This window comes from Homarus americanus, unplaced genomic scaffold, assembly GCF_018991925.1.
Source record: "Homarus americanus isolate GMGI-L3 unplaced genomic scaffold, GMGI_Hamer_2.0 scaffold9514, whole genome shotgun sequence".
Lineage (NCBI taxonomy): Eukaryota > Metazoa > Arthropoda > Malacostraca > Decapoda > Nephropidae > Homarus > Homarus americanus.
The window spans coordinates 630,563-655,659 of record NW_024728474.1 but is presented as its reverse complement, the minus strand read 5'-3'; the positions used below and the strand labels follow the sequence as shown (position 1 = coordinate 655,659).

At 46.1% G+C, this 25,097-nt stretch overlaps 4 protein-coding genes across 5 annotated transcripts in view; 1 reads left to right on the top strand and 3 right to left on the bottom strand.

The window, feature by feature from the left end:
* Positions 1-110: 110 nt before the first annotated feature.
* LOC121866111 (basic salivary proline-rich protein 1-like) lies at positions 111-1,627 on the bottom strand. The gene is made up of 3 exons (XM_042365708.1): positions 1,208-1,627; positions 655-989; positions 111-396 (listed from the first exon to the last, which is right to left on the bottom strand). The coding sequence occupies exons 1-3, from the start codon at positions 1,625-1,627 to the stop codon at positions 111-113; spliced, it is 1,041 nt and encodes a 346-aa protein (XP_042221642.1).
* A 1,705-nt stretch (positions 1,628-3,332) lies between these two features.
* Positions 3,333-4,165, top strand: LOC121866110 (tetra-peptide repeat homeobox protein 1-like). The gene is made up of 2 exons (XM_042365707.1): positions 3,333-3,418; positions 3,508-4,165. Exons 1-2 carry the CDS (start codon positions 3,333-3,335, stop codon positions 4,163-4,165), a joined length of 744 nt encoding a protein of 247 aa, XP_042221641.1.
* Positions 4,166-5,436: 1,271 nt separating this feature from the next.
* LOC121866109 (collagen alpha-2(I) chain-like) lies at positions 5,437-6,875 on the bottom strand. The gene is made up of 3 exons (XM_042365706.1): positions 6,682-6,875; positions 5,730-6,177; positions 5,437-5,550 (listed from the first exon to the last, which is right to left on the bottom strand). Exons 1-3 carry the CDS (start codon positions 6,873-6,875, stop codon positions 5,437-5,439), a joined length of 756 nt encoding a protein of 251 aa, XP_042221640.1.
* A 10,224-nt stretch (positions 6,876-17,099) lies between these two features.
* The window catches only part of LOC121866101, an 86,781-nt gene continuing 78,783 nt past the window's right edge, over positions 17,100-25,097 (bottom strand). For both annotated transcript variants that reach the window (XM_042365697.1, XM_042365696.1), the window contains 2 exons: positions 22,511-22,631; positions 17,100-20,619 (listed from right to left, as the gene is read on the bottom strand). In XM_042365697.1, the coding sequence (XP_042221631.1) occupies positions 20,392-20,619; positions 22,511-22,631 (349 nt within the window). In that variant the 3' untranslated portion in view covers positions 17,100-20,391. The remainder of the gene's footprint in view (positions 20,620-22,510; positions 22,632-25,097) is intronic.

Here is a 25,097-nt window from a genome sequence, read left to right as displayed (position 1 = left end):
CCCTGGTGGTGCGGCAACCCCTGAGTGGGCTCCTGGGGCGTTTCTGTCCCCGTGAATGGCCACCACTATCACTGTGACAGCCACTTGGGATCGGGTGTCCTTGGGAAGGCTCATGGGAGAGCGCCAGTGCCCCTGGCAGGTCCCCTGGGAGTGCTGCTGGCATGGGGAGAGGCCCTGGTGGCGTCACTGTCCCTGGCATGGCTTCTGGGAGCACCACCGCCCATGAGGGGGACCCTGAGAGCAACGCCTTTCCTGTTACGACCTTTGGGATCCCCGCTGTCCCAGAGCGAGTTCATGGGATGTGTCCCTATGGGCCCCACCGCCCTGGGATGGTCCCTGGGGGCACCACCGCCCTTGTCAGGGTCCCAAGGGTCACCGTCGCCAATAGAAGGGCCCCTGGGAGTGACTGAGCAAAAGGGCCCCTAGGTGCAGTAGTTTTTGCGCTTTTTACAATTCTAGGAGATACAACGTTAAATAAATACACCGCCCATCCTATACAACATAAAGGAGAATAATATCCAACAAGAAATCATAAGTTGTGGTGTTGTGCTGACTGACTGCTCTCTTCTATTGGCTGTAATTTGGTCTGTTAAAAGAACAATCCACTTATCATAGTTAGGTAAAGGTCTATTGGAGATATGTAATACATATTACACAACGACCAAGCATGCGATGATCCCCTGGGGACACTTGGTAGGGTCCATGGGGAAGTCGCTGCTCCTGGAAGGGTCCATGGGGGCGCTACCGTTCCAGGGAGGGTCCCTAGGTGAACCGTCGGTACTGGGTTGGTCGCTGGTGGCCTCTAAGCCCCTCGGATGGTCTCTGGGGGAGCTACCGCCCCTGGAATGGTCCCTGAGGACACCACTGTCCCTGGCAGGGACCCAATTGCTGCCGCCGCCCTTGGGATAGTCCCTAGGATCCCCGTCTGCCCTGGGAGGGCTAATGGGAGCACCAGAGCAGTAGGGCCCCTGGGTGCAGTAGTTTTTGTGCTATTTAAAACACTACGAGATACAACGTTAAATAAATATACAGTCCTATACAACGTAAATGAGAATAATAGCCAACAGGAAATCATAAGTTGTGGTGTTGTGCTGACTGACTGCTCTCTTCTCCTATTGGCTGTAATTTGGTCTGTTTAAAGAACAATCCACAAATCATAGTTAGGTAAAGGTCTGCTGGAGATATGTAATACATATTACACAACGACCAAGCATGCGATGATCCCATGGGAGCACTTGGTAGGGTCCCTCGGGACGTCGCTGCTCCTGGAAGGGTCCATGGTGGCGCCACAGTTCCAGGGAGGGTCCCTAGGTGCACCGTCGCCCCTGGGTTGGTCGTTGGGAGCCCCGCCGCTTTTTGTAGGGGCCCTGGAGAAACTGCCGTCCTCTGGAGGGCCCCTGTTGCCGAGGTCGCCCTTGGGAGGGTATTTGGGAGCGCTGCCGTCACTAGGAAGGTCCCTGGGGGCTCCGCCGCCCCTGGTATGGCCCCTGGTAGAGCCGCCTTCCCTTGGATGGCCTCTGGGAGTGCCTCTGTCCCTGGGAGAGACCCTGCGGGTCCCAGCGCCCATTGGAGGGCTCCTGTGGGTGCCCGAATCCCTGAGTGGGCCTTTGGGGTAGCTTTCGTCCATGGGAGGGCCCCTGGAAGGGGCCCTGGGATGCCACCGGTCCTGATAGGGCTCTTGAGAGTGCTACTAATCCTGGGAGAGCCCCTGGAGGCGCCAACCTACCTGGGAGGGCCCATGGGAGCGCCGCTGTCCCCTGGACAGCCCATGGGGCGCCGCCTTCCCTCGGAGGGCTCTGGGAGTGACTCTTTCCCTGGGAGAACCCCTGTTGGTTGCAGAGCCCCTCGGAGGGCCCCTGGTGGTGCGGCAACCCCTGAGTGGGCTCCTGGGGCGTTTCTGTCCCCGGGAATGGCCACCACTATCACTGTGACAGCCCCTGGTGATCGGGTGTCCATGGGAAGGCTCCTGGGAGAGCGCCAGTGCCCCTGGCAGGTCCCCTGGGAGTGCTGCTGGCATGGGGAGAGGCCCTGGTGGCGGCACTGTCCCTGGCATTGCTTCTGGGAGCACCACCGCCCATGAGGGGGACCCTGAGAGCAACGCCTTTCCTGTTACGACCCTTGGGATCCCCGCTGTCCCAGAGCGAGTTCATGGGATGTGTCCCTATGGGCCCCACCGCCCTGGGATGGTCCCTGGGGGCACCACCGCCCTTGTCAGGGTCCCAAGGGTCACCGTCGCCAATAGAAGGGCCTCTGGGAATGACTGAGCAGTAGGGCCCCTAGGTGCAGTAGTTTTTGCGCTTTTTACAATTCTAGGTGATACAACGTTAAATAACTACACCGCCCATCCTATACAACATAAAGGAGAATAATATCCAACAAGAAATCATAAGTTGTGGTGTTGTGCTGACTGACTGCTCTCTTCTATTGGCTGTAATTTGGTCTGTTAAAAGAACAATCCACTTATCATAGTTAGGTAAAGGTCTATTGGAGATATGTACTACATATTACACAACGACCAAGCATGCGATGATCCCCTGCAGGCCCTTGGTGGGGTCCCTGGAGACGTTGCAGCCCCTTGAAGAGTCCATGGTGGCGCCACCGCCCCAGGGAGGGTCCCTAGGTGCACCGTCGCCCCTGGGGCGATCCCTCGGGGCCCCGCCGCTTTTCGTAGGGGCCCTGATGAAACCGCCTCCCCTGGGAGGGCCCCTTGCGGTTGAAGTCGTGTATGGGAGGGTATCCGCGAGCGCCGCCATCCCTAGTAGGGTCCCTGTGGGTGTCACGACCCCTGGCATATCCCTTTGGGGGCGCCAACTCACCTGGGAGGGCCCCTGGAAGCGCCGCTGTCCCTGGGAGAGCCTCTGAAGGCGTCACCTTCCCTGGGAGGGCTTCTGAAAAAATCTCTGTCCCTGGCAGAGCCCCTGCGGGTCCCAGCGCCCATTGGAGGGCTCCTGTGGGTGCCACAACCCCTGCGTGCGCCTTTGGGGGAGCTTTCGTCCCTGGGAGGGCTCATGAGGGTGCTGCTGTGTCTGGGAGGGCCCTTGAAAGCGTCACTGAGAACGCCACCGCTCCTGGTAGGGCTCTTGAGAGTGCTGCTAATCCTAGGAGAGCCCCTGGTGGCGCCAAAGCCCCTGGCAGGGTCCCTGCCCATCCTATGCAACGTAAAGGAGAAAAATATCCAACAGGAAATCATAAGTTCTGGTGCTGTGCTGACTGACTCCTCTCTTCTCCTATTGGTTGTAGTTTGGTCCGTTAAAAGAACGGTCCATTAATCATAGTTAGGTAAGGGTCTGCTGGAGATATGTAATACATATTACACAACGACCAAGAATGCGATGATCCCTTGGGAGCACTTGGTAGGGTCCCTCGGGACGTCGCTGCTCCTGGAAGGGTCCATGGTGGCGCCACAGTTCCAGGGAGGGTCCCTAGGTGCACCGTCGCCCCTGGGTTGGTCGTTGGGGACCCCGCCGCTTTTCGTAGGGGCCCTAGGGAAACTGGCGCCCTCTCTAGGGTCCCTGTTGGCGAGGTCGCTCTTGGGAGGGTACCCGGGAGCGCCGCCGTCCCTAGAAAGGTCCCTGGGGCGTCGCCGCCCCTGGCATGGCCCCTGGGGGCGCCAAACTACCTGGGAGGGCCCATGGGAGCGCCGCTGTCCCTAGGACAGCCCCTGGGGGCGCCGCCTTCCCTCGGAGGGCCTCTGGGAGTGCCTCTGTCCCTGGGAGAACTCCTGTTGGTCGCAGAGCCCCTCGGAGGGCCATTGGGGATGCAGCAACCTCTGAGTGGGCTCCTGGGGCGTTTCCGACCCTGGGTGGGCCACTGCTATCCCTGTGACAGCCTCTGGGGATCGGCCGTCCATGGAAAGGCTCCTGGGAGAGTGCCAGTGCCCCTTGCTGGTCCCCTGGGAGGGCGGGTGTCATGGGGAGTAGCCCCGGTGGTGTCACTGTCCCTGGCATGGCTTCTGGAAGCACCAATGCCCATGAGGGGGACCCTGAGAGCAACGCCTTTCCTGTTACGAACCTTAGGACCACCGCTGTCCCAGAGCGAGTTCATGGGATGTGTCCCTAGGGGCGCCACCGCCCTGGGATGGTCCCTGGGGGCACCACCGTCCCTGGCAGGGTCCCAGGGGTCACTGTCGCCAATGAAAGGGCCCCTGGGAGCGACAGAGCAGTAGGGCCCCTGGGTGCAGTAGTTTTTGCGGTTTTTAAAACTCTGGGAGATACAACGTTAAATAAAGACACCGCCCATCCTATACAACGTAAAGGAGAATAATATCCAACAGGAAATCATAAGTTGTGGTGTTGTGCTGACTGACTGCTCTCTTCTCCTATTGGCTGTAATTTGGTCTTTTAAAAGAACAATCCACTAATCATAGTTAGGTAAAGGTCTGCTGGAGATATGTAATACATATTACACAACGACCAAGCATGCGATGATCCCCTGGACGCACTTGGTAGGGTCCCTGGGGACGTCGCTCCTCCTGGAAGGGTCCATGGTGGCGCCACAGTCCCAGGGAGGGTCCCTAGGTGCACCGTCGCCCCTTGGTTGGTCGTTATGGGCACCGCAGCTTTTCGTAGGGGCCCTGGGGAAACTGCCGTCCTCTGGAGGGCCCTGTTGGCGAGGTCGCCCTTGGGAGGGTACCTGGGAGCACCGCCATCCCTAGAAAGGTCTCTGGGGGCGCCGCCGCCCCTGGCATGGCATCTGGGGTCGTGAACCCACCTGGGAGGGCCCATGGGAGCGCCGCTGTTCCTAGGACAGCCCATGGGGCGCCGCCTTCCCTCGGAGGGCCTCTGGGAGTGCCTCTGTACCTGGGAGAACCCCTGTTGATTGCAGAGCCCCTCGGAGGGCCCCTGGGGGTGCGGCAACCCCTGAGTGGGGTCCTGGGGCGTTTATGTCCCTGAGAGGGCCACCGATATCCCTGTGATTGCCCCTGGGGAATGGCCGTCCATGGGAAGGCTTCTGGGAGCGCCGCTGTCCCTTGCATTGCCCCTGAGGTCACCACCGCGCCTCAGAGGGCCCTTTGGAGCGCCGCTGTCTCCGGGAGAGCCTCTGTGGGCGCGCCATCCCTGAGAGAGCCCCTCAGAACGTCGGTGTACCTGGGATACCCTGGAGGAGCCGCCGGTCCCTGGGAGGGCCTCTATGAGCGTGGCTGTCCCTGGGAGAGCCCTTGGGAATGAGAGTGCCCTTGGTTCAGGCCCTGAGGCGCCGACGTCGTTGAGGGAGCCTTTCGGAGGGCCACTATGTCTGGGAGAGCCCCTTGGGGCACCATCGCTCCTCACAGGGCCTCTGGTGGCCCCACCGCCGGAGAATGGGTCCCTGAAGGCACCGCCGTCCCTGGGAGGGTCGCCGCTATCTCTGGGAGACCACCTGGGGGCTCCGCCGTCCATGGGGGGGCTTCTTGGAGCGCCGCTGTCCCTTGCATTTCCTCTGAGGGTGCCACCGTGCCTAAGAGGGCCCTTGTGAGCGCTGCTGTCCCTGAAGAGCCCCTGACGGCGCCGCCATCCCCTGGAGGGCCCCTAGGAGCGCCGCCGTCCCTGCGAGGGCCTCTGGGAGCGCCACCTCTTCGTGGTGTAGATTAATATAGTATAACCTTTTTTTATGTATTTTCAATTTCTTTCTGTTCTTTTTTTCTTTAGGCTCCGTTGTGGGTCGTTTGACCTGTGCCCGGGTGGGCTAATTCCAGTAAAAAAAAATAAAAATAAAAAAAAAAAGCATGGCCCCCGGGGGTGCTAACGAACCTGGGAGGGCCCCTCGGAGCGCCGGTGTCCCTTGAGGGATCCTTGTAGTGCTGCTGTCCCTTGGAGGGCTCCTGGAAAGAGCGCCTTTCCTGTGAAGGTTTTTGGGACCGCCGCTGTCCCAGGGCGATCATCAGGGGACGATAAAACCCCTGGCAGAGTCCCTGGGGCCGCCACCTCCCTTGAGAGGGCTCCTGGGAGCGCTACCGTGCCTGGCAGAGCCCCTGAGTGCGCCAGCGCCCCTGGGGGCCTCTCAGCCCCTCGGATGGTCCCTGGGGGCGCTACCGCCTCTGGAATGGTCCCTGAGGTCACCGCCGTCCCTGGCAGGGACCCAATTGGAGCCGCCGCCCCTGGGAGAGTCCCTGGGATCCGTGTCTCCCCTGGGAGGGCTAATGGGAGCACCAGAGCAGTAGGGCCCCTGGGTGCAGTAGTTTTTGTGCTATTTAAAACACTACGAGATACAACGTTAAATAAATATACAGTCCTATACAACGTAAATGAGAATAATATCCAACAGGAAATCATAAGTTGTGGTGTTGTGCTGACTGACTGCTCTCTTCTCCTATTGGCTGTAATTTGGTCTGTTAAAAGAACAGTCCACTAATCATAGTTAGGTAAAGGTCTGCTGGAGATATGTAATACATATAACACAACGACCAAGCATGCGATGATCCCCTGGAGGCCGTTGGTAGGGTCCCTGGGGACCTTGCAGCCCCTTGAAGAATCCATGGTGGAGCCACCGCCCAAGGGAAGGTCCCTAGGTGCACCGTCGCCCCTGGGGTGGTCCCTCGGGGCCCCACCGCTTTTCGTAGGGGCCCTGAGGAAACCGCCTTCCCTGGGAGGGCCCCTGGGGGCAAAGTCGCCCCTGGGAGGGTATCCGGGAGCGCCGCCTTCCCTAGTAGGTACCCTGGGGGCACCGCGACCCCTGGCATGGCCCCTGGGAGTGCCAACCCACCTGGGAGGGCCACTGGGAGCGCCGCTGTCCCTGGGAGAGCCTCTGAGGGCGTCACCTTCGCTGGGAGAGCCTCTGAGAATGTCTCTGTCCCCGGGAGAGCCCCTGCGGTTCCCGGCGCCCATTGGAGGGCTCCTGTGGGTGCCACAACCCCTGAATGGGCCTTTGGTGGCGCCTTCGTACCTGGGAGGCCTCATGGGGGCGCTTAAATAAAAATTTAAGGGGTTTAACTAATTAATTACTTACAGAATAACACATTAACACCAAAATCGCACTTTGGAAAGCCATAGTTGGCGAGTAATTAGCATTGTAAAATGTAATTAAATTTTCCAAGCGTCATTACAACCACTATTTACCCCGCAACCTAATCGTGGACCATATATTCGGATTCAGCATGCTCTGGAGTAATCTGGTATTTGGTTTCTCTGTTTACATCTCCTAGTCTAAGGCCACATTGAATTTCATCTGCCATTTTTCAGAACCATTCGAAATTTTTTTTTAGGTCTTCCTGTAGTTTTGCGGAGTCCTTGTCAGATTTAATTACACACCCTATTTTAGTGTCATTAGCAAACTAACTTATGTTGCTGTCTATACCGATATCTATGCCGTTTATTTATATAATAAATAATAATGGTCCAAGTACTGAGCCTTGGGGTAATCCACTAATGACGGCGATGCTCCACTAGTGACGGTGGTCTATGTATGGCGGTGGTGTCAGTGTGGAGGTGGTGTCATTGTGGCGATGGTACTCTACTAGTGACAGTGTGGTATGTGTGGCGGTGGTGTATGTGTAGCCGTGGTGTCAGTGTGACGGTGGTGTATGTTTTGGCCCGTGGTGTATGTGTGGCGATGGTGTCAGTGAGTATGTGCCGGTGGTGCCGCGAGTATGTGGCAGGTGGTGTGGCGTGTGGCGGTGGTGTCAGTGTATGTGGCGGTGGTGTATGTGTGGCGGTGGTGTATGTGTGGCGGTGGTGTCAGTGTGTATGTATGGCGGTGGGTGTATGTGGCGGTGGTGTATGTGTGTGGTGGTGGTGTCAGTGTGTATGTGTGGCGGTGGTGTCCGTGTGTATGTGTGGCGGTGGTGTCTCGTAAAGGTATGTGTGGCGGGAAGTTGGGTGTGTATATGTGGTGGAAGTGTCAATGTGTAGGTGTGGCGGTGGTGTCAGTGTGTATATGTGGCGGTGGTGCTGGGTGTGGCGGTGGTGTGGCGTGGCGGTGGTGTATGTGTGGCGGTGGTGTATGCGTGGCGGTGGGTGTATGTGTGGCGGTGGGTGTATGTGGCGGTGGTGTATGTGTGGCGGTGGTGTCATTGTGTATGTGTGGCGGAAGTGTCAATGTGTAGGTGTGGCGGTGGTGTCAGTGTATATGTGGCGGTGGTGTCAGTGTGGCGGTGGTGTATGTGGCGGTGGTGTATGTGTGGCGGTGGTGTCAGTGTGGCGGTGGTGTATGTGGCGGTGGTGTATGTGTGGCGGTGGTGTATGTGTGGCGGTGGTGCTGGGGTGTGTATGTGTGGCGGTGGTGTCAGTGTGTATGTGTGGCGGTTGTGTCAGTGTGTATGTGTGGCGGTGGTGTCAGTTTGTATGTGTGGCGGTGGTGTCATTATGTTTTGCGTTGAATGTAAATGAGGTAGTCTTAAATTAATAATGGTACAAAATGGTACACTTTAATCTGAGAGCGGTACACAGGTCCACTATAGGCAGCGGTACATTACGTGTGTTTGAGTAACTTGTTTACCATTATTTTTTAGCTTAATCTCCCGTAACATATCTGGCAATATACGATTAGTTCAAACACCGCCACCGCTGACCTAGAGTGCCACAACGCCGACATTCAGTGCGGCTTTATTTTATGACAACTGGTAGCGGCGGCCTCTACATGACCTGAAGTAACCCAATCCAACGGCAGGACAGACCCGCCTCACCTGACTATATACTAAATATATTCTACCTGGTCAACTGATGGTAGCTCGTCATCACTCAGCAGCCAGCTTCGCCAGTAGTGTCTTAACTCATTCCAGTTACATCCACAGTTTTGTGTCACTGTTTTGGTGTGTCCTCTTAAGATCCTGTCATCATGGCTCCAGGTAAAGATAATATATGTTCATCAGCTGTTACTCATAATAAGTAACTTTGCTGTATTCTCCTCAGTTAGAACAACTGACATCTTATCATAAATACACTAGTGGAAGGTGTCGCCCCGATGATCTCTACTCTCCCTGTTTCGTGGAGCTTGTTCTATTATTCAATGTGTATGTGTGGCGGTAGTGTCAGTTTGTATGTGTGGTGGTAGTGCTGGGGTTAGTATGTGTGGCGGTAGTGTCAGTTAGTATGTGTGGTGGTAGTGCTGCTAGTATGTGGCGGTAGTGCTGCTAGTATGTGTGGCGGTAGTGTCAGTTTGTATGTGTGGCGGTAGTGCTGGGGTTAGTATGTGTGGCGGTAGTGTCAGTTAGTGCGTGTGGCGGTAGTGTCAGTTAGTATGCGTGGCGGCAGTGTCAGTTAGTATGTGTGGCGGTAGTGTCAGTTAGTATGGAGTGGCGTAGTGTCAGTTAGTATGTGTGGCGGTAGTGTCAGTTAGTATGTGTGGCGGTAGTGCCACTTTTGTATGTGTGGTAGCCGTTAGTATGTGGTGGTAGTGTCAGTTTGTATGTGTGGCGGTAGTGTCAGCGGCGGAGTGGTGGTAGTGTCAGCTGGTATGTGTGGCGGTAGTGTCAGTTAGTATGTGTGGCGGTAGTGTCAGTTAGTATGTGTGGCGGTAGTGTCAGTTTGTATGTGTGGCGTAGTGCTTTCAGTTAGTACAGTGTAGAAGGCTTGTGGCGAGTGGTAGTGTCAGTTGTATGTGTGTGTGGTAGTGTCAGTTAGTATGTGGCGGTAGTGTCAGTTTGTATGTGTGGCGGTAGTGTCAGTTAAGTAGTATGAGTGGCGTAGCCGCTTAGTGGCGTGTGGTGGTAGTGTCAGTTAGTATGTGTGGTGGTAGTGTCAGTTTGTATGAGTGGTAGTGTCAGTTTGTATGTGTGGTGGTAGTGCCGGGGTTATGTGGCGGTAGTGTCAGTTAGTATGTATGGGTAGTGTCAGTTAGTATGTGTGGCGGTAGTGTCAGTTAGTATGTGTGGCGGTAGTGTCAGTTAGTATGTGTGGCGGTAGTGTCAGTTGGGGTATGTGGCGGTAGTGTCAGTTAGTATGTATGTAGTGTCAGTTAGCAGCGTGTGGCGGTAGTGTCAGTTAGTATGTGTGGTGGTAGTGTCAGTTAGTATGTGTGTGGCGGTAGTGTCAGTTTGTGGCGTGGCGGTAGTGTCAGTTAAAGCAAGTAGTGCCGCTATATGTGTGGCGTTAGTGTCTTTGTGTAGTGGCAGTGGTGTATGTGTTTAATGGAGGCGGTGATAAGATTTTAGAATATATAAAACCCATAGTTAAGCACAAGATTCTGTAACTAGTAATTTTGTATAGGTTCTGTAGTGTTCTGGATATTATCGTGTGTTGTGTAATGATGTTCATGTATTTTCCCATATAACAATGTATACCTTATTTATGCTTTTAGCGTATTTTTCATGCATCCTGTATTGTTATAAGAACATTATAACAATGTGATAATCAACTTTAACGTGATGCCAACTGTTATCTAAAAATAACAATTCCATTTCAGTTGTTTATTCCTTGATCGAGGAAGCGGGATCCTAGTGCTGTCACTAGGTACCCCTGACAACAACTAAAATAATCTTTGTCTTCTTTACATAGTTCGTGGCTGTCAAATCAGAAAACCTAAGTCACCGCTCTCGAATGTGGTAGTTGACATCATAAATGGATCTGTTTTAGGTAAGTCTACGAAACACATCACACACATAATAACACATATTAGTCAAGTTAACACAAGAACATAAGAACGAAGGATACCGCAGCGAACCTATTGGCCCATACTGGTCAGTCCCATTTACCCAACCTCTATTGCTCATATATCCATCCAACCTATGTTTGAAGCTATCCAGCGTATTCAAGTTAATGATGATGTTTGCAACTTGTTCCATTCATTCACTACTCTATTTCCAAACCAATGTTTACCAATTCTCGCTCCTAAATCTAAATTTGGTTCAATTTAAACCATTGCCATGAGTTCGCTCCCTGGTTGGAAAGTTTGAGTACCCTTTGTAATGTCCCTTTGTTTAGCCCTGACTTCCATTTATACACCTCTATCAGGTCACCCTCACTCTACGTCTCTCGAGAGAGTGCAAATTAAGATGCTTTAACCTGTCTCTGTATTCAAGGTTTCTAATGCCCGGTATTATTCTTGTCATTCTCCTCTGAATTCTTTCTGTACCATTACTACCATCTCTACAGGCTGTGTGTCTGTGTGCGAGGCTGTAAGGGCGTTGCTGCGTCGGTCTCCTACATGTGTGCGAGGTGTCTCAGAGAGTCGTGTGAGGAAACGCGTAGGAGATATTTTTCGTGGTTCTGATTCACTGTTGCACCCGAGTACTTCAACCACGGCATCAGACGGCGCTATGCTCTCACTACGTCTGCCACTATAAGCTATCATCACCTCGTCGATGCTCCTCATGATACTCCCTCGGCTGACGTAAATAAGTAAGTCTGCGTCCCTGGAGTAGATAAAATTTATTTATATTTTTTAGAATCGCATGAAAATTAGTGTTCCACCCCACCTAATTTCACCCACTAATTAAACACCCTAACTCTACTTGGGGGGGGTGGGGGGGTAGCGTTAGATGTTCATGTTCACGTGTAACCTAAATACAGTCATCTGAAAACAAATTTTATACATACAGATCTTGAAGTACACCTCAAGTGATTGTGACATTATCGTGATGAACTGATAAGCGTATTTCCTTTATTAATCAACAGAATGAGAGGTTGTTAAATTTATTTTATCATATGAAATGCCAAAACTCAAATCTCTACTGTTTTTTGAGGGAAAGTTAAATAATGATCTGCGAAAAAAATTCTTCCAAAGTTATCTTAGTAGCAGTCCTTCACATCCAGGATTCAAACAGCCCGTCTCCTCAGTAAAGAACAACTCTAACATATTGCATAATTTTATGAAATTAAAATTGGTTCTTACTTAATTTTCAGGTCAGGTGCCTAAGTTCGCCACAACAGCCTTCATCATCGTTCATCGATGAGAAGTCCGTCCCACCACAGACTACCTCGTTTCCACCAGCACGAGTCAGCTGCACTTACCTATCGGCGCAGCACCGCCAAGCCCATTACCTGTGGTGACCGCCCATGAACCACCATTAGCAGGGATCGGTCGTGGAGTTTGAAGAGGAGAGGTGGGTGATACCCACTACATGGCCGCCCGCACAACTCCCTGTTCTCACAGTCGACGACCTTGAAGGAATATTGTAATACTTGATCTATTATATGTAAGAAGTAGCTGATGGTCACTCAATAAATAGTTATAACAATATTTTTACCTTCCTGTATAAATATACAATACATAAAAATAATATACAAAAATATTAAGCGTTTTATTTCTGTGTGATGAGAGAGTTGTGGCTTTACTAACTGGTCTTATAAACCTGTGATATATATGATGTGTCTCTTGAATAAATGACGATAATAACAGACACCATGAAAACTGCACCCCTCACCATCACCACAATTATGTAACTATATTTTCAGCCTTCTGGCTGCCATGCTCTTTCAATAAACCGTTAATTATTATTATTATTTATATTTTATCACCACACCCCTCATATCATGTACAGACGAGTCATGTATAATACAAGTAAGTTACATAATATCTTATGCCAGACAACCTTCTCCTTCATGTGATGGATCTCATCTCACAACAAGGCGAATAAAATCAAACAGTTGTCAGCGGAAACTCTGCTTCCCTTATATTTTACTGTGACAGTCAGCTCTGTGAATGATAATCTTGTTGACTGACTGAATATCTGATTCCATAACTGTCTGTCCGGGTCCACACTAGCCAGCCCAACTTAACACAAGTACTGTACTCATTAATTCTTGGTCCCTGTCTTTTATAAGGCAGAGTGACATGATGTTTCGTGAATAAATGACTACATAATTTGAAAATAATCAGATAAATAAATATATCCACAGTAAAATGTGTTTTACGTCAATTATTCATTCGTTAATATTTGATAATATCAGTTTTCATAACTATACAAACATTAAAAATATATCACCTACAGTGATATAATATATATATATATATATATATATATATATATATATATATATATATATATATATATATATATATATATATATATATATATTCATGATGTCTTGAATAAAGACGAAAGCTAAGGTGCTCCATTGTTTCCCTTTTCCCTGTGTGATTTTATCAATATATATATATATATATATATATATATATATATATATATATATATATATATATATATATATATATATATATATATATATATATATATATATATATATATATATTTACACACACACACACACACACAAGTATAGTAAATATTTGTCACATATCCTTCACCTGATACATCTAGTCACATGATCTTCGATATTTTAATTCAGTTCCTGAAGCTTTATCTGTACTTTTTTATATATTTAAAATTTTATATGTTATAGTATTCCATAAAATTATTATTTTCTTTGGAAGATTAATTCTTTCGTTTTCTGTATGTTTAGTTGGGTTAACTCAACAATTCTTTCGAATTCCTGGGTGAAGGTAAAAATGGTGTTAAAATGAGGAAGAACTTTAGCTACCTCTGGAATGACTAATATTGCTCATCATAGAATGGGTGAGTATAACGACCAAAGAAATCCATGAAGTTAATGTAGTCTCCAGTTAGTCAAGAAGCCACAAGTCCAGATAACTATGAGGGCAAATTTTTTCGTAGTGAGAATTGTAAACTCTTGCACCAATCTGCCGGAGAGCATTGTGACGACACCGAGTGTGAGTTCATTCGAGGCAAGATTTGACCAACACTGGAGCAGGTTCCAATATATTCAGTAGCCAGTGCATTCACAGTATCTGCCAACAGTGCGTATCAGAGACGTGACCGACCGCCCAAGTGAGTGACGAGCCGATCAGTGGCGAAGAGAATAAAAGTACAAAAAAGTAAAAAAATATATATGCACAGTACAAAAGTGTACATGTTATTTTACTTTTTTTCTAAGTTTCTTGTTTTATAATTCATCCAAGTTGTATAAATATTCATATGATACAGTGATATATCTGATAGAATATTTAAGTGTCTTAATGATGATATAATATGGACGGGCAAGGGGCGACCTACATAAGGTGTATATACACCTCATATACTGCCAGACTAGGGTCACTAATCCTAAGGAAAAATACTTAACTCTAATCTTAATTTCTAAGGGTCGCTGCCACCAGACCCCCTCTGGACAGTATGTAACTCGTTAGGTAGTGGGCAGAGTGGGCTAGGCATTGGGTTAGGTTTTCATTGACCTGATCGATAAGGGGAAAGAAGGGTGAAACCACAACATGTCTTAGTTCTTTCAAATGTTCCTTCTACTTACTTCAGTTCATTTTTAGAAATACCTAACCTCAGTTCTTTTTTTGGTAGCGTGTCGATGGTCTAGGCACATGGGTAGAGCAATTCTGATATCAGGGTCACTTGGACGGAAATAAAGGTAACTACTGTGGGAGAAATGAATACTCCTAAAATACTCAAAGAACAAGTTTATTAATATAAAATCAAAGGGGAAGAGATATTATTAACATATAACTACCAGGCTCAACTCCTGGGCTTATTGCAGAATCCGTATTTCTTATTTACCTATTTTTCTTATTTACTCAACAAGAAGTACTCAGATATTACACTCTTACCGTGCACAATCTTACTGGTGCCACATTACATTACACAGCAGGACCAGTTCCTTGTCCTTACTCACAATACATAATTACATGGCAACTCCTTGCAGATTACTTTACTTCTCCCACCTTACTAGGTATTTCTCATTACATCCAGTTATAAGACCAACTGGCATATGATGCTTCACAGACTGTTGGTAGTGTATAGGAGATGCACTCACAACACGCTAATACTGATACAAACACCGACATGGGTCCACTACCCAACATGGGGTAATTATTAACAAACACATACAACCACACTGTGAACCATAACTCCAAGGCCTGTCCCAGGGTATAGCACTGGCGCCTCTAACACTGCTGTTGTGGTCGGTTATACTCCGACACGAGGCGGGTCTGGGGTCCTCGGCCCACGAGGTAGAGTGGAGCCGATTAATCCTGCCGAATCAGCGCCATCACTCATATATTGACCACTGCTGGGTATCCACTGGCTCCGAGCGACAGGTGGGTTTCAATTAAGCCCACCCTCGATCTGAGAACGAAGGTGAAAGGTGATACGGGAGGTTTACTCCTTCCGCCTCGCACTGGTTTATATACCCCTGAGTTGCCAGCGATCGCTACTCACGCAATGACAGAAATTACAAACAATCTAACTGTTACTCATTCAAGGATGACCCTCAGTTGACAAAGGTCTGGCAAATTACTAAAGTTGATTTACACAGACTAATTCAAGATTGCGTTTGCCAGTAGAGAGTGGAATAAACTAGTGACAACTGTGTTCGAAGGCGGGACTTACTGGGAGTGATCCTGAGTGTAAAACGGATGGGAAAAACAAGTCTCTCCTGAGATTCTACAAGCGCGGTGGATTTGAATGTTATGTAGCGTAATATGAATTAAAGTGGGTTTTTAGGAATGACAATGATGTGCGCAGTACACTTAGAGGGCACTACTCAATCGAGTGGACACACCTGGGGTGGGCGAGAAGAAAACACAAGCGTGATAGACCCAAATTCACCAACTGCTCCCACTGCTATCATCAAAGACACTCAGACGAAAATTGCTGCAAGAAGCAACTGTGTGCATCCTGCAACCACAGAAGCCATACACAGGATATCTGCTGGTGGAAAACTGCAGAAAATGGGAAAAAAAATCCTGGAGCAAGAGTCGAGTAAACTCATATCTCAGGCCATCCCAGCCACAACATTTCCCCTGACACAAGCAAGACAGGAGGAGTCCTTCCCTATCACAGAGCATAACCCAGGCCATGACTTAGCCAACAGTATATCCCTAATGGTAGCCTGCTAACCTGTTTTTGACAGGACACTATGCTCTGTGGAGTGACTCAAATCTTTACCGAACTTCCCCTCAAGCGACAGATCACGACCCTGTCAGTCAACCAAAGTCTAACCCTGGAGAACTAACTCAATTTTATCCTAAAAGAAAAATTTAACAGTTACTTATGAAATATTCTTGAATGAAAATGTGGAACCTATATTTGGGTAAGTTCCAGAGTATACCCACTGGATAAGAAGAGATCCTAAGATAATGGCAGGCAGTGGTATTGCTCTCTGCCACAAGATAGGACTCAAAATACAAACTCTGAACAGCAACACACCCGAGTGGTTGGAGGCAACGTTCTTCCTAGTGGTTCTGGATAACAATGCAGCGATTCTGTGAGCTCACGACCGACCACAGTGGCAAGGATGTGCCGCTCTAGACTACTTTAGAGAACACCTTGACAATTTCCTCACCACACACAACTGCCAGCACATGTTGATGGTTGAAGACTTAAAACTATCACCTAGTCTCGAGTGCCTATGAATACTTAATTGATGATCAGGGGCTGGTAGGTCATGGGTTTTATTGGCCAATTCATCATTAACTGGTAAACCTTACCATTTCAGCCTTAATCTTGAAGATGTCAATTTTGATCAAAATCTCAATGTAGGTATTCCTGGGCATATGCTGATTAAGGACCTGCGGTCAAAGATTTGATATCTTCGTAGTTACTTGTCTCAAATGACCCCTGAAAACTTAGTATATTTTCACTGCTAATTACCCACGAATATTCTTGATTTTTTTTATGACACTTGGTATTTTTGTGTTAATCAGTATGTAATAAAGTTGTTAAAAAGAATGATTTCTATTCCAGAGATAACTGTTTTTTTCATCAGATAGGTGCTTGGTCTGCTCCTTGTGTCCTTCATACAAGAGGCAACTGTAGTGCCTAGAGATAACCTGCCACTTTGGTTTGGTCACACTGGATAACATCCCTCTTACGTCTGACCAGGGTCTGGATCAAACCCGAGCTACAGTAGTGAGAGGCACATGCATTGTCACTGCATCACCAATATCAAGAACTTTTAGAAAAAGTGTCTCTGCCAGAAGACCTTCAGTTTGTTACTCGCAACCTGTGAATTTTTTATGGGGATTTTTTATGTTTTTGTGTTATTCTGGTGCACTAAAGTGCAGAAGCTAACTTTGAATTCTGTGAGAAAAGGGGATTTTTGTTAAAACTTATTGACTATACCAAGAGTTATCTGACTCGGGCACAAGAATAGAAAATGAGGATTAAGGACCACTTTTCTACACTAACTTAAAAGTGACTTGGATAATAACAACCATCTTGGTCTATTTGTGTACACTTTTATTATATCTGAACAACTAAAACCTCGGAATATCTTTCTTTGGTTTCAATATGTAACACACAAGCACAATACCACTATAAATTTGTGCTAACACAAAAATTAAATTTACATCAAAGGTTAAAAGTGCTTGACGCTTTATATTGACAGCCTCTTCAAACCATTCACTGGTGGTACTGAAGGTATGACATCACTAGGGATCGGTTTGAGGACAGCCACTCATTCCCAAAAAGAAGTTAGGGAAACAAGATATGATTTTCAACCACTAATAATTAGAACTTTCCCAATTTGCAGAAAAAAGTTAAAAGAAAATTGTACGTTTTGAGAATCAGCGATGACTGTTTTTAACGTTTGCTTTAGTTAGTTAACAAAAGGTATTGCTGTAGACTATATACATGTATTCATTTTATTGTTCCCCATAACCCTTAAGGGAAACAGCAGATAATGCACACAATCATGCCTTGTTTAGAAAAATTATTTAAAAATTTCTGATATACATTTGTGATCTTTGCATGGCAGCAAGTAGTATGTATATACTGTACACTGCATACATATTAAAAATATATATATTGGTGGTTTACCTTCATTCCATAAATTCACCTTATTTCTTTGTCTATACTGTATTCATGTTTGAACCAGGAGTCTTCTTCTCTACAGAGAACATTCCAGTAATATATACTGTAATTAATACTTACCCAAGTGTGAAATAGATTGTGAAAAAGTCACAATTTTAGATTATTGAAGTGTGACAAACTTCATATTTTTGGGAGTGTACTGAAAGCTATAGTGCACATTCTACCATATCACACCTGTAGCTGGCAAATGCCTGCCCCACTAAACGTCACAGCTCCAAGTTGAAGAAGCCACAAGTCCACAAAACTATAAGGTCAAACTTTTTTGGAGTGAGAATTGTAAACTCTTGGAATAATATGCCAGTGTGTGTTGTGATGGCACTGAGTATAAGCTCCTTCAAGATCAAACTTGACCAACACTGGAGCAGGTACAGCTACATTGAGGGCCAGTGCATGCTCATTACTCATTACTCATTACTCATTACTCGCCAACAGTGCATAACAGAGACGTGACCGATCACCCAAGCGGCTAATGAGCTGATCAGTGGCATAGAGGATAAAGGTAAAAAGTACTTTGTAATTGTGATCACACAGGGTTTCTAAATTGTTTTTCCTATATTGAACTATTTCCTATATTGAACTATATTGAACCACTTTCTAGTAGTGGTTCATTTAATAATTTACATCATTTAATTAACTACAGTGCCAGCTCAAGGTTTTTTCATGTAATTTTCCTATTCAAGGATAAACAAAAGTGGATAAAAATAAACTTAATTTATGTGCAAATACAGTACTGTACTGTACTGTACTTGTTGGCTTCTCCGAGGTTCATAGCAAAACCGTGTGAGGAGTCTCTGTTTGATCTATGGTTTTAACTCAGGATTATGGGGAAACAATATCACCAACAATGTTCAGGAAGTGTATTTATAACCTGTACTAAACCATAAAAGGTTTTAGAGTCCTTTCTGGTAACTTTGTCTGCTAATATGGAAAGTTCAGCAAATGTGTAATTGATTAATATAACCTTAATTTTTCTACTTTTCCATCATTCTGGGAAAGGATAACTGTGGGTAACCTTCACACTACAGTATTGTGCTGAGGATTATTTACAAAAAGGAAAACTAGATATATTACTGGGGGATGATAGTGTAAACAGGTCATAAGACAGTACTGTACTAAGGATATAGATCAAGTGTATTGAGTGATTTTTTTCATACAAGAGTCCTTTAGGTTGGGGATATTTAAAAAAAAATAACTTATGTCTCATTGTGACACATATGTTCAATATTCTGGTCACAAGGAAGGTCATAGAATACTCATGTGCATCCTCATCTGATATTTTATCTAAGAGAGTACTGTACCAAGGGCAGATACTTTTCATCAGAAAATTCCAATACCTGTACTTTTTCTTTAATACAGTATTGTACTCATGCATTTTTGTATAGTAAACAGTAATAACTATTGACCTAAGATAATATCCTAATACCAAGTACACAAGGCTTCAAAGTAGCCTCAAAATGCCCATGATATTGGTCGGATTTGAAAAAATTATCTTGGGGGCGACTTACAGCGCCCCCCCCCCCCGGTTGGGCTTGCTTTGCTCGCTATGTTCCCCCACCCAAAACTTCTTGGACCCCCCCTTTTGATATTCCTGGATCTGCCCCTGTACTATACTCATATTAAGTTCCAGCTTCACTAAATTCAAAATGGGGGACATACTTGTCTAAAGATAAACAGATGCTCAGATACACAGACTAATCTATACAGATCCGGAAACTTTGGACGCAATCTTGTGACTCATTTTCTTCACAGTGAGAAATGAGGTATCATCATGACACACAATCTCTCAAGACACACACAAGTAAAATATATAAATAACAGCTACAGCTTAAACCATAGAACGTGAGTAGAATAATGGCATCTTGAATCAAACAGAGAGAGAATGAATGATGGTAAACATTGGGAGTGTTATGATCTTAATTCCTGCCAAACTGCATCATGTGGGGGACGGAAGGAACGAGTTCATGGCTGTATAACAGAAGGGTAATGGGTGGATGAGGGTAAGGGTTATGGGTGGATGATGGTAAGGGTTATGGGTGGATGATGTAAGGGTTATGGGTGGATGATGGTAAGGGTTATGGGTGGATGATGTAAGGGTTATGGGTGGATGATGGTAAGGGTTATGGGTGGATGATGTAAGGGTTATGGATGGATGATGTAAGGGTTATGTGTGGATTAGGGTAAGGGTTATGTGTGGATTAGGGTAAGGGTTATGGGTGGATTAGGGTAAGGGTTATGTGTGGATTAGGGTAAGGGTTATGGGTGGATGAGGATATTTAGGATTATTTAGAAACAATGGATTAGTGGTAAATGTTTGTGTACTGTACATGGTTTGGTGAGGAAGCCAAGAAGGGAATTAAAACACTATATTGTTATCTAAGAGAGGGGCCAGATGGGATCTTTACATAGGTGGGTGGGATATCCTCTCAAGTGGGTGTTATGGCCCAGGAGTGGTAACAGAGTATCTCAGCAGTGAGAGATGAGAGCAGTTAAAACTTCTTAGAGTATAGGGTCTACCTGAGAGGTTGGCTCATGCCAGTTGTAGGTATTACTAAGGTCACACGGGATGGGATAGGAGTATGTAAGTTTTTTAGAATGTGTAGATATGAACTCTCTCATCTTCTAAAACAATCACGACTCCCAATTCACACATTATCTGCTCCACCAACTTGTGGGACATTGGAGTCCCTCTTCTTTTTCTTCTTTTGGGTATGCTGAGTAGAGACTGAACCATCTCGAGGGTCGAGGACAAGCTGGTGTCGAGGCCTAGAACGAGATCGAGAGCGGCGAGGTCTTGAAGATGAGGACTTGGGGCTACGCATGTTGGTGCCGAGGAGGATGACGATGATGGCTGCATAGAACACTACAATCACCTGCAATGGAGGATAGAATTAAGTATGTTTTTCAGTTACGGTACAGCATTCACATCTTGTCCTTAAAACACATGATGTAGACAAATCGTTTTTAAACTTAATCAGTATAAGGGTCTTTTACAGAGAAGCAGATCTTATGTCTGTCTGCCTGTCTGTCTGTCTTTCTGCATTTCCACCAAAACCTATCTACAGCACAGCAAAGGACAGCATAGCACAGTACAGTACAGCACAGTTTATAACCATCGATATCAGCCAATAACTACATCTATTTATATCTCCAGATCTGGCTATTAATATTTTACTTATACTTCAGCAGCTCCAACATCCCCTCCCTCTACACTGTGTTAAATATATAGAGGATCTTTCCTAATTACATTTTGATAACTTCTTTCATCCTGACAATTTTCTTCCCGTCCTTCAAGCTCCACTTCTGCTAAAATGGTGAAGGATACTGCTCCAATAATCCACAATTAATACTCAAGAACTTTCTGAGTATCAAGTAACTGAGTTTTATGATATCATCAAGAGATTTGTTGGATAACTGGTGTACCGGTACAAGATAAAGGATAGGACAATGAAGTCTGGTTCACACAAGTCTGTTTTGACGGCAGTCTCTGACGTGGTGTAGCCATCGATGACATCACGAAAACAGGGGTCTGTCTGTCTTCTTCCTCATAGTTACTCACCGGGCCCCAGGTAAGGGAAGAGAATGGTCATGGCAATTACTAATTGAGAGGCCACTTGTGTTGAATTTAGACACTTAATGGAGAGGGAGAAACAGGTTGAGTCTGCTTCAGTTTACTGTACTTAATTGATTAGTTACTGTATGAATTATGTATTATTTATTAAAGTTATATAACTTATATTGGGTTAAACTTGTTTCCACAGAAATTGAATATCACCTTTGGAAAAGGGAATAAAACAAACTCCAGAGAACATGTCTTCTATGCAGTTCTACCATACCATCAAAATCTGTGTACTGTATTATCATCGTTTTGATTTTTTTTATTCACTTTGAAAATTTACTATGCATATATTTTAATAGCACTGTAATTATATTAGTTAAGCTGGATTTCAATGTATTTGAAAAAGTTTCATGAGAATCTTTGACTAATTTGAACAACATGCTGTACAAACGGGCACCACCACTTTCTGCCTGGACGGGCGAAATGAAAATAGCTTTTCTCGCCCGTGTTGATGGGCACATAAGAAACGGGTATCAGACGTTCTCAGATTCACACTCAATGTCCAGCACATGGACCGGTATGATTTCATCGATGGCATCAGAAACGGCCATAAAAATGAGTTAGTGTGAACTGGGCATAAGGGGTTTATACAATACCAAATACTAGCCGAGCCTAAATGTGAAGAGAGAATGGGAGGAACTATTTAAGATGTTCATAAACCTGTGAGAAACTTTGTGACCTCAGACCCATGATACACAATCCAGCAGTATCACATTTACTTTTATCCTCTTCACCACTGATCGGCTCGTTAGCCGCTTGGGCGATCGGTCTCCTCTGATTACTTTTCCTTTACTTTTATCCTCTTCACCAAAAGATCGACTCGCTAGCCGCCCGGACGATCGGTCACGTTTCTTGTCACGCACTGTTGGCAAGTACTGGGCATGCACTGGCTCCTGAAAGTATCTGAACCCGCTCCAGTGTGTTTCCTGGACCTGCATCCTTGCCACGTAAAGCCTTTCAGCAGTCTTTTCCTCAAATTGAAGTTAATGCCCCTTTTCATTAGGTCATTTAGATTATTAAATGCTATTTTCTATTTTCCACTAAGTTCCCTGTTGTCTACCATAATTTTTATTTTAGAATTTATTTCCAATTTGGAAACAACTAGCTTTAACTCCTAATATACAGTACAGTATATCACAACTCACGGCCACAAAGATGGCGGCTTCAGCTGACACCTCTGATGCTGAAGGCAGGCTATTGGCTGCGTTCTGTTGCTGATTGTGGCCTGCACCACTCCTCAGACTCCCAGCCAGCACGCAACCCAGCCTGTAACAAAGAAACAAGATTAATATTCCTTCACCGTAAAATGAGGAGTACATCTTCCATAACCCGGAATAATAGCATCACAAACCTTTCCAAAATAAGACAATTTATCATCAACTGTATAAAATACTGCTAACAGTCACCGTTCTATTTACTCCCTGCAAACAGTACTAGTTGTACTATTTCACTGTCTTTTTGCCATGTACAATAGTTCAGCCAATAAGGTAGGGTACATGAGGTTTCCAATTTTTGTTTACCACTTTTCATAATAGAGACAAGTGGTGGAGGTAACCACAAATCACATTCCGGGTCTCACATACTGAAAATGTTCTGGGTGTGCGCAGTTCATTCAAAAACTCACCGAACCTAACTTATCGTAATCTAACCTGTTCTAACTTACCTTAACCTAAAATGTATGTATAGTATAGTATCTTAGTATGAAGTTTAAACAAAATCCATGGTATGATCTCAAATGCGGAAAAGCAAGGTACCTGTATTAGGTCTAAAACTGCCGTCAACAAAACACAAACTACACTCAAGCAAACAACACCAGTCATATTACGACCTTTCTAAGAGTCAAGAGTTTTTTCCGGCGAGGCACTTCAGGAGGCTGGGCCCAAGGGAAGCAGCCCAGCAGAGCCTCCTCGTCTTTCCGCTAAAAATGGACAGCAGCTCGAAATTCCTACTCTAATTACAGTGTGGATAATATTACTGAAGTATGGAAGATGATGAAGTCGAGCCTGAGAAACATCGCTATAAGGAGGAGAAATATCACTATCCAGGTATATGAGAATTTTTGCTTTAACATGAGCAATATCGCTGTAGAAAGTGAGACATATTGCCATAGAAGATGAGAGATATCACCATAGAGGACAAGAAATATTGCTACAGTGAGAATTATTGCCCTAGAGAATGAAAATATCGTTATAGATAGTTAGAAATATCGCTAGAAGATGAGAAATATTGGGATTAAAAATGAGAAATATCACCAAAAGAGTTGAGAAATAAGTACAGTAAATAAGAAAGTAATTAATCATACTGATTTGGTTATCCATGAGAAAGATTCTCAAACTCATTGATATTGATTCAATAATGATTTGCAATTTTAATGATGCAGATTCAGTCCTCCATGAAAAGTCTGATTCAATGACAATGATTCAGTAACCCAAGAAGACGATTTGCAGATTCAGCAATACTGATTCGTCTATCCATGGTGAAGAAAAGATCGAAATTTCTGCCACTTAATATCTGGATGTAAGTGAATCAGTGAGACGGGTGAAGGCAAGAGATTTCAGGAAACTTCAGTGGGAGTGAATCAGCAACTTAAAACAGATTCACGTATTTCAGCATCATATCATTGCAGCATGATGGAGGAGGAGGAGGAAGATGAGGGAGAAGAGGGGAAGGGAAAGAGGAGGAAGAGGGGAAGGGAAAGAGGAAAAGGAGAATTTAATGCAAGGCAAATTAGGGGAAGAAAAGAAAGTGACGAGGAGAGGAGGAAGAGCAGGAGAAAGGGGAGAGGAGGAGAATAAGATGCACGAGGAGGAGAAGAAAAAGACACAAAGTGAAGAAGGTGGAGGAGGATAATTAGAAACAGGTGTAAGAAGCACAGAATGAGTAGGTTAAGGAAAATAAGATTAGGAGGATGAAGAAGGAAAGAAAAAGATAGAAAAGGAATTAGATGAAAAGGAGGAAGAGATTGAGAAACTGAAGGAGGAGGAGGAGCAGAAAGATGAGGAGGAAGAGAAGTAGTAGTAAGAGGATGAGCAAGAAGATGTAAGAGGAGGGGCAGGGAGAGGAGGAGGGGAAGGAGGAGGATAAGATGTAAGAGGGGGATGAGGAAGAGGAGGATGAGGAAGAGGAGGATGAGGAAGAGGTAGATGAGGAAGAGGTAGATGAGGAAGAGGTAGCAACTGTGTACAAGGGAGCCTGGTGGAGACAGACAGACAGACAGACAGACAGACAGACAGACACAAGTTTCACTGCCTTTGTTAGGTTGAGTCAAAGGCTGGCAGGCCAATATTGGCTCCCTAAACTAAGCTGCCAACATGCTGGTGGTGGCGAGAGTGTTACTTTCCTTCCTCAATTCTAAAACCCACTACCGAACCCCCAACCAGAACCCCGAACCCTCGTATCCAAACCCGAACCCCCGTATCCAAACCCCGAACCTCCATATCCGATCCCTGAACTTCCATATCCGATCCCTGAACCCAAATCGTATTTCAAAATGGCGCTTTGGGATGGTTACACAAGTTAAGACTATTATCATTCCCCCACATACACACACACACAGACAGACGCACATGTACACAGAAACACACACCTATACACAAACAGGCAGAGGCTCCACTGTCCATAGACTCCATACTCTCTATGTGTAGGTGGGTGTAGCATAGTGGTAGAGTACTCACTTAGCATGTGACAGGCCCCGAGTTCGGTCACCGGCACAGCACCTCCAACCAACTTAAA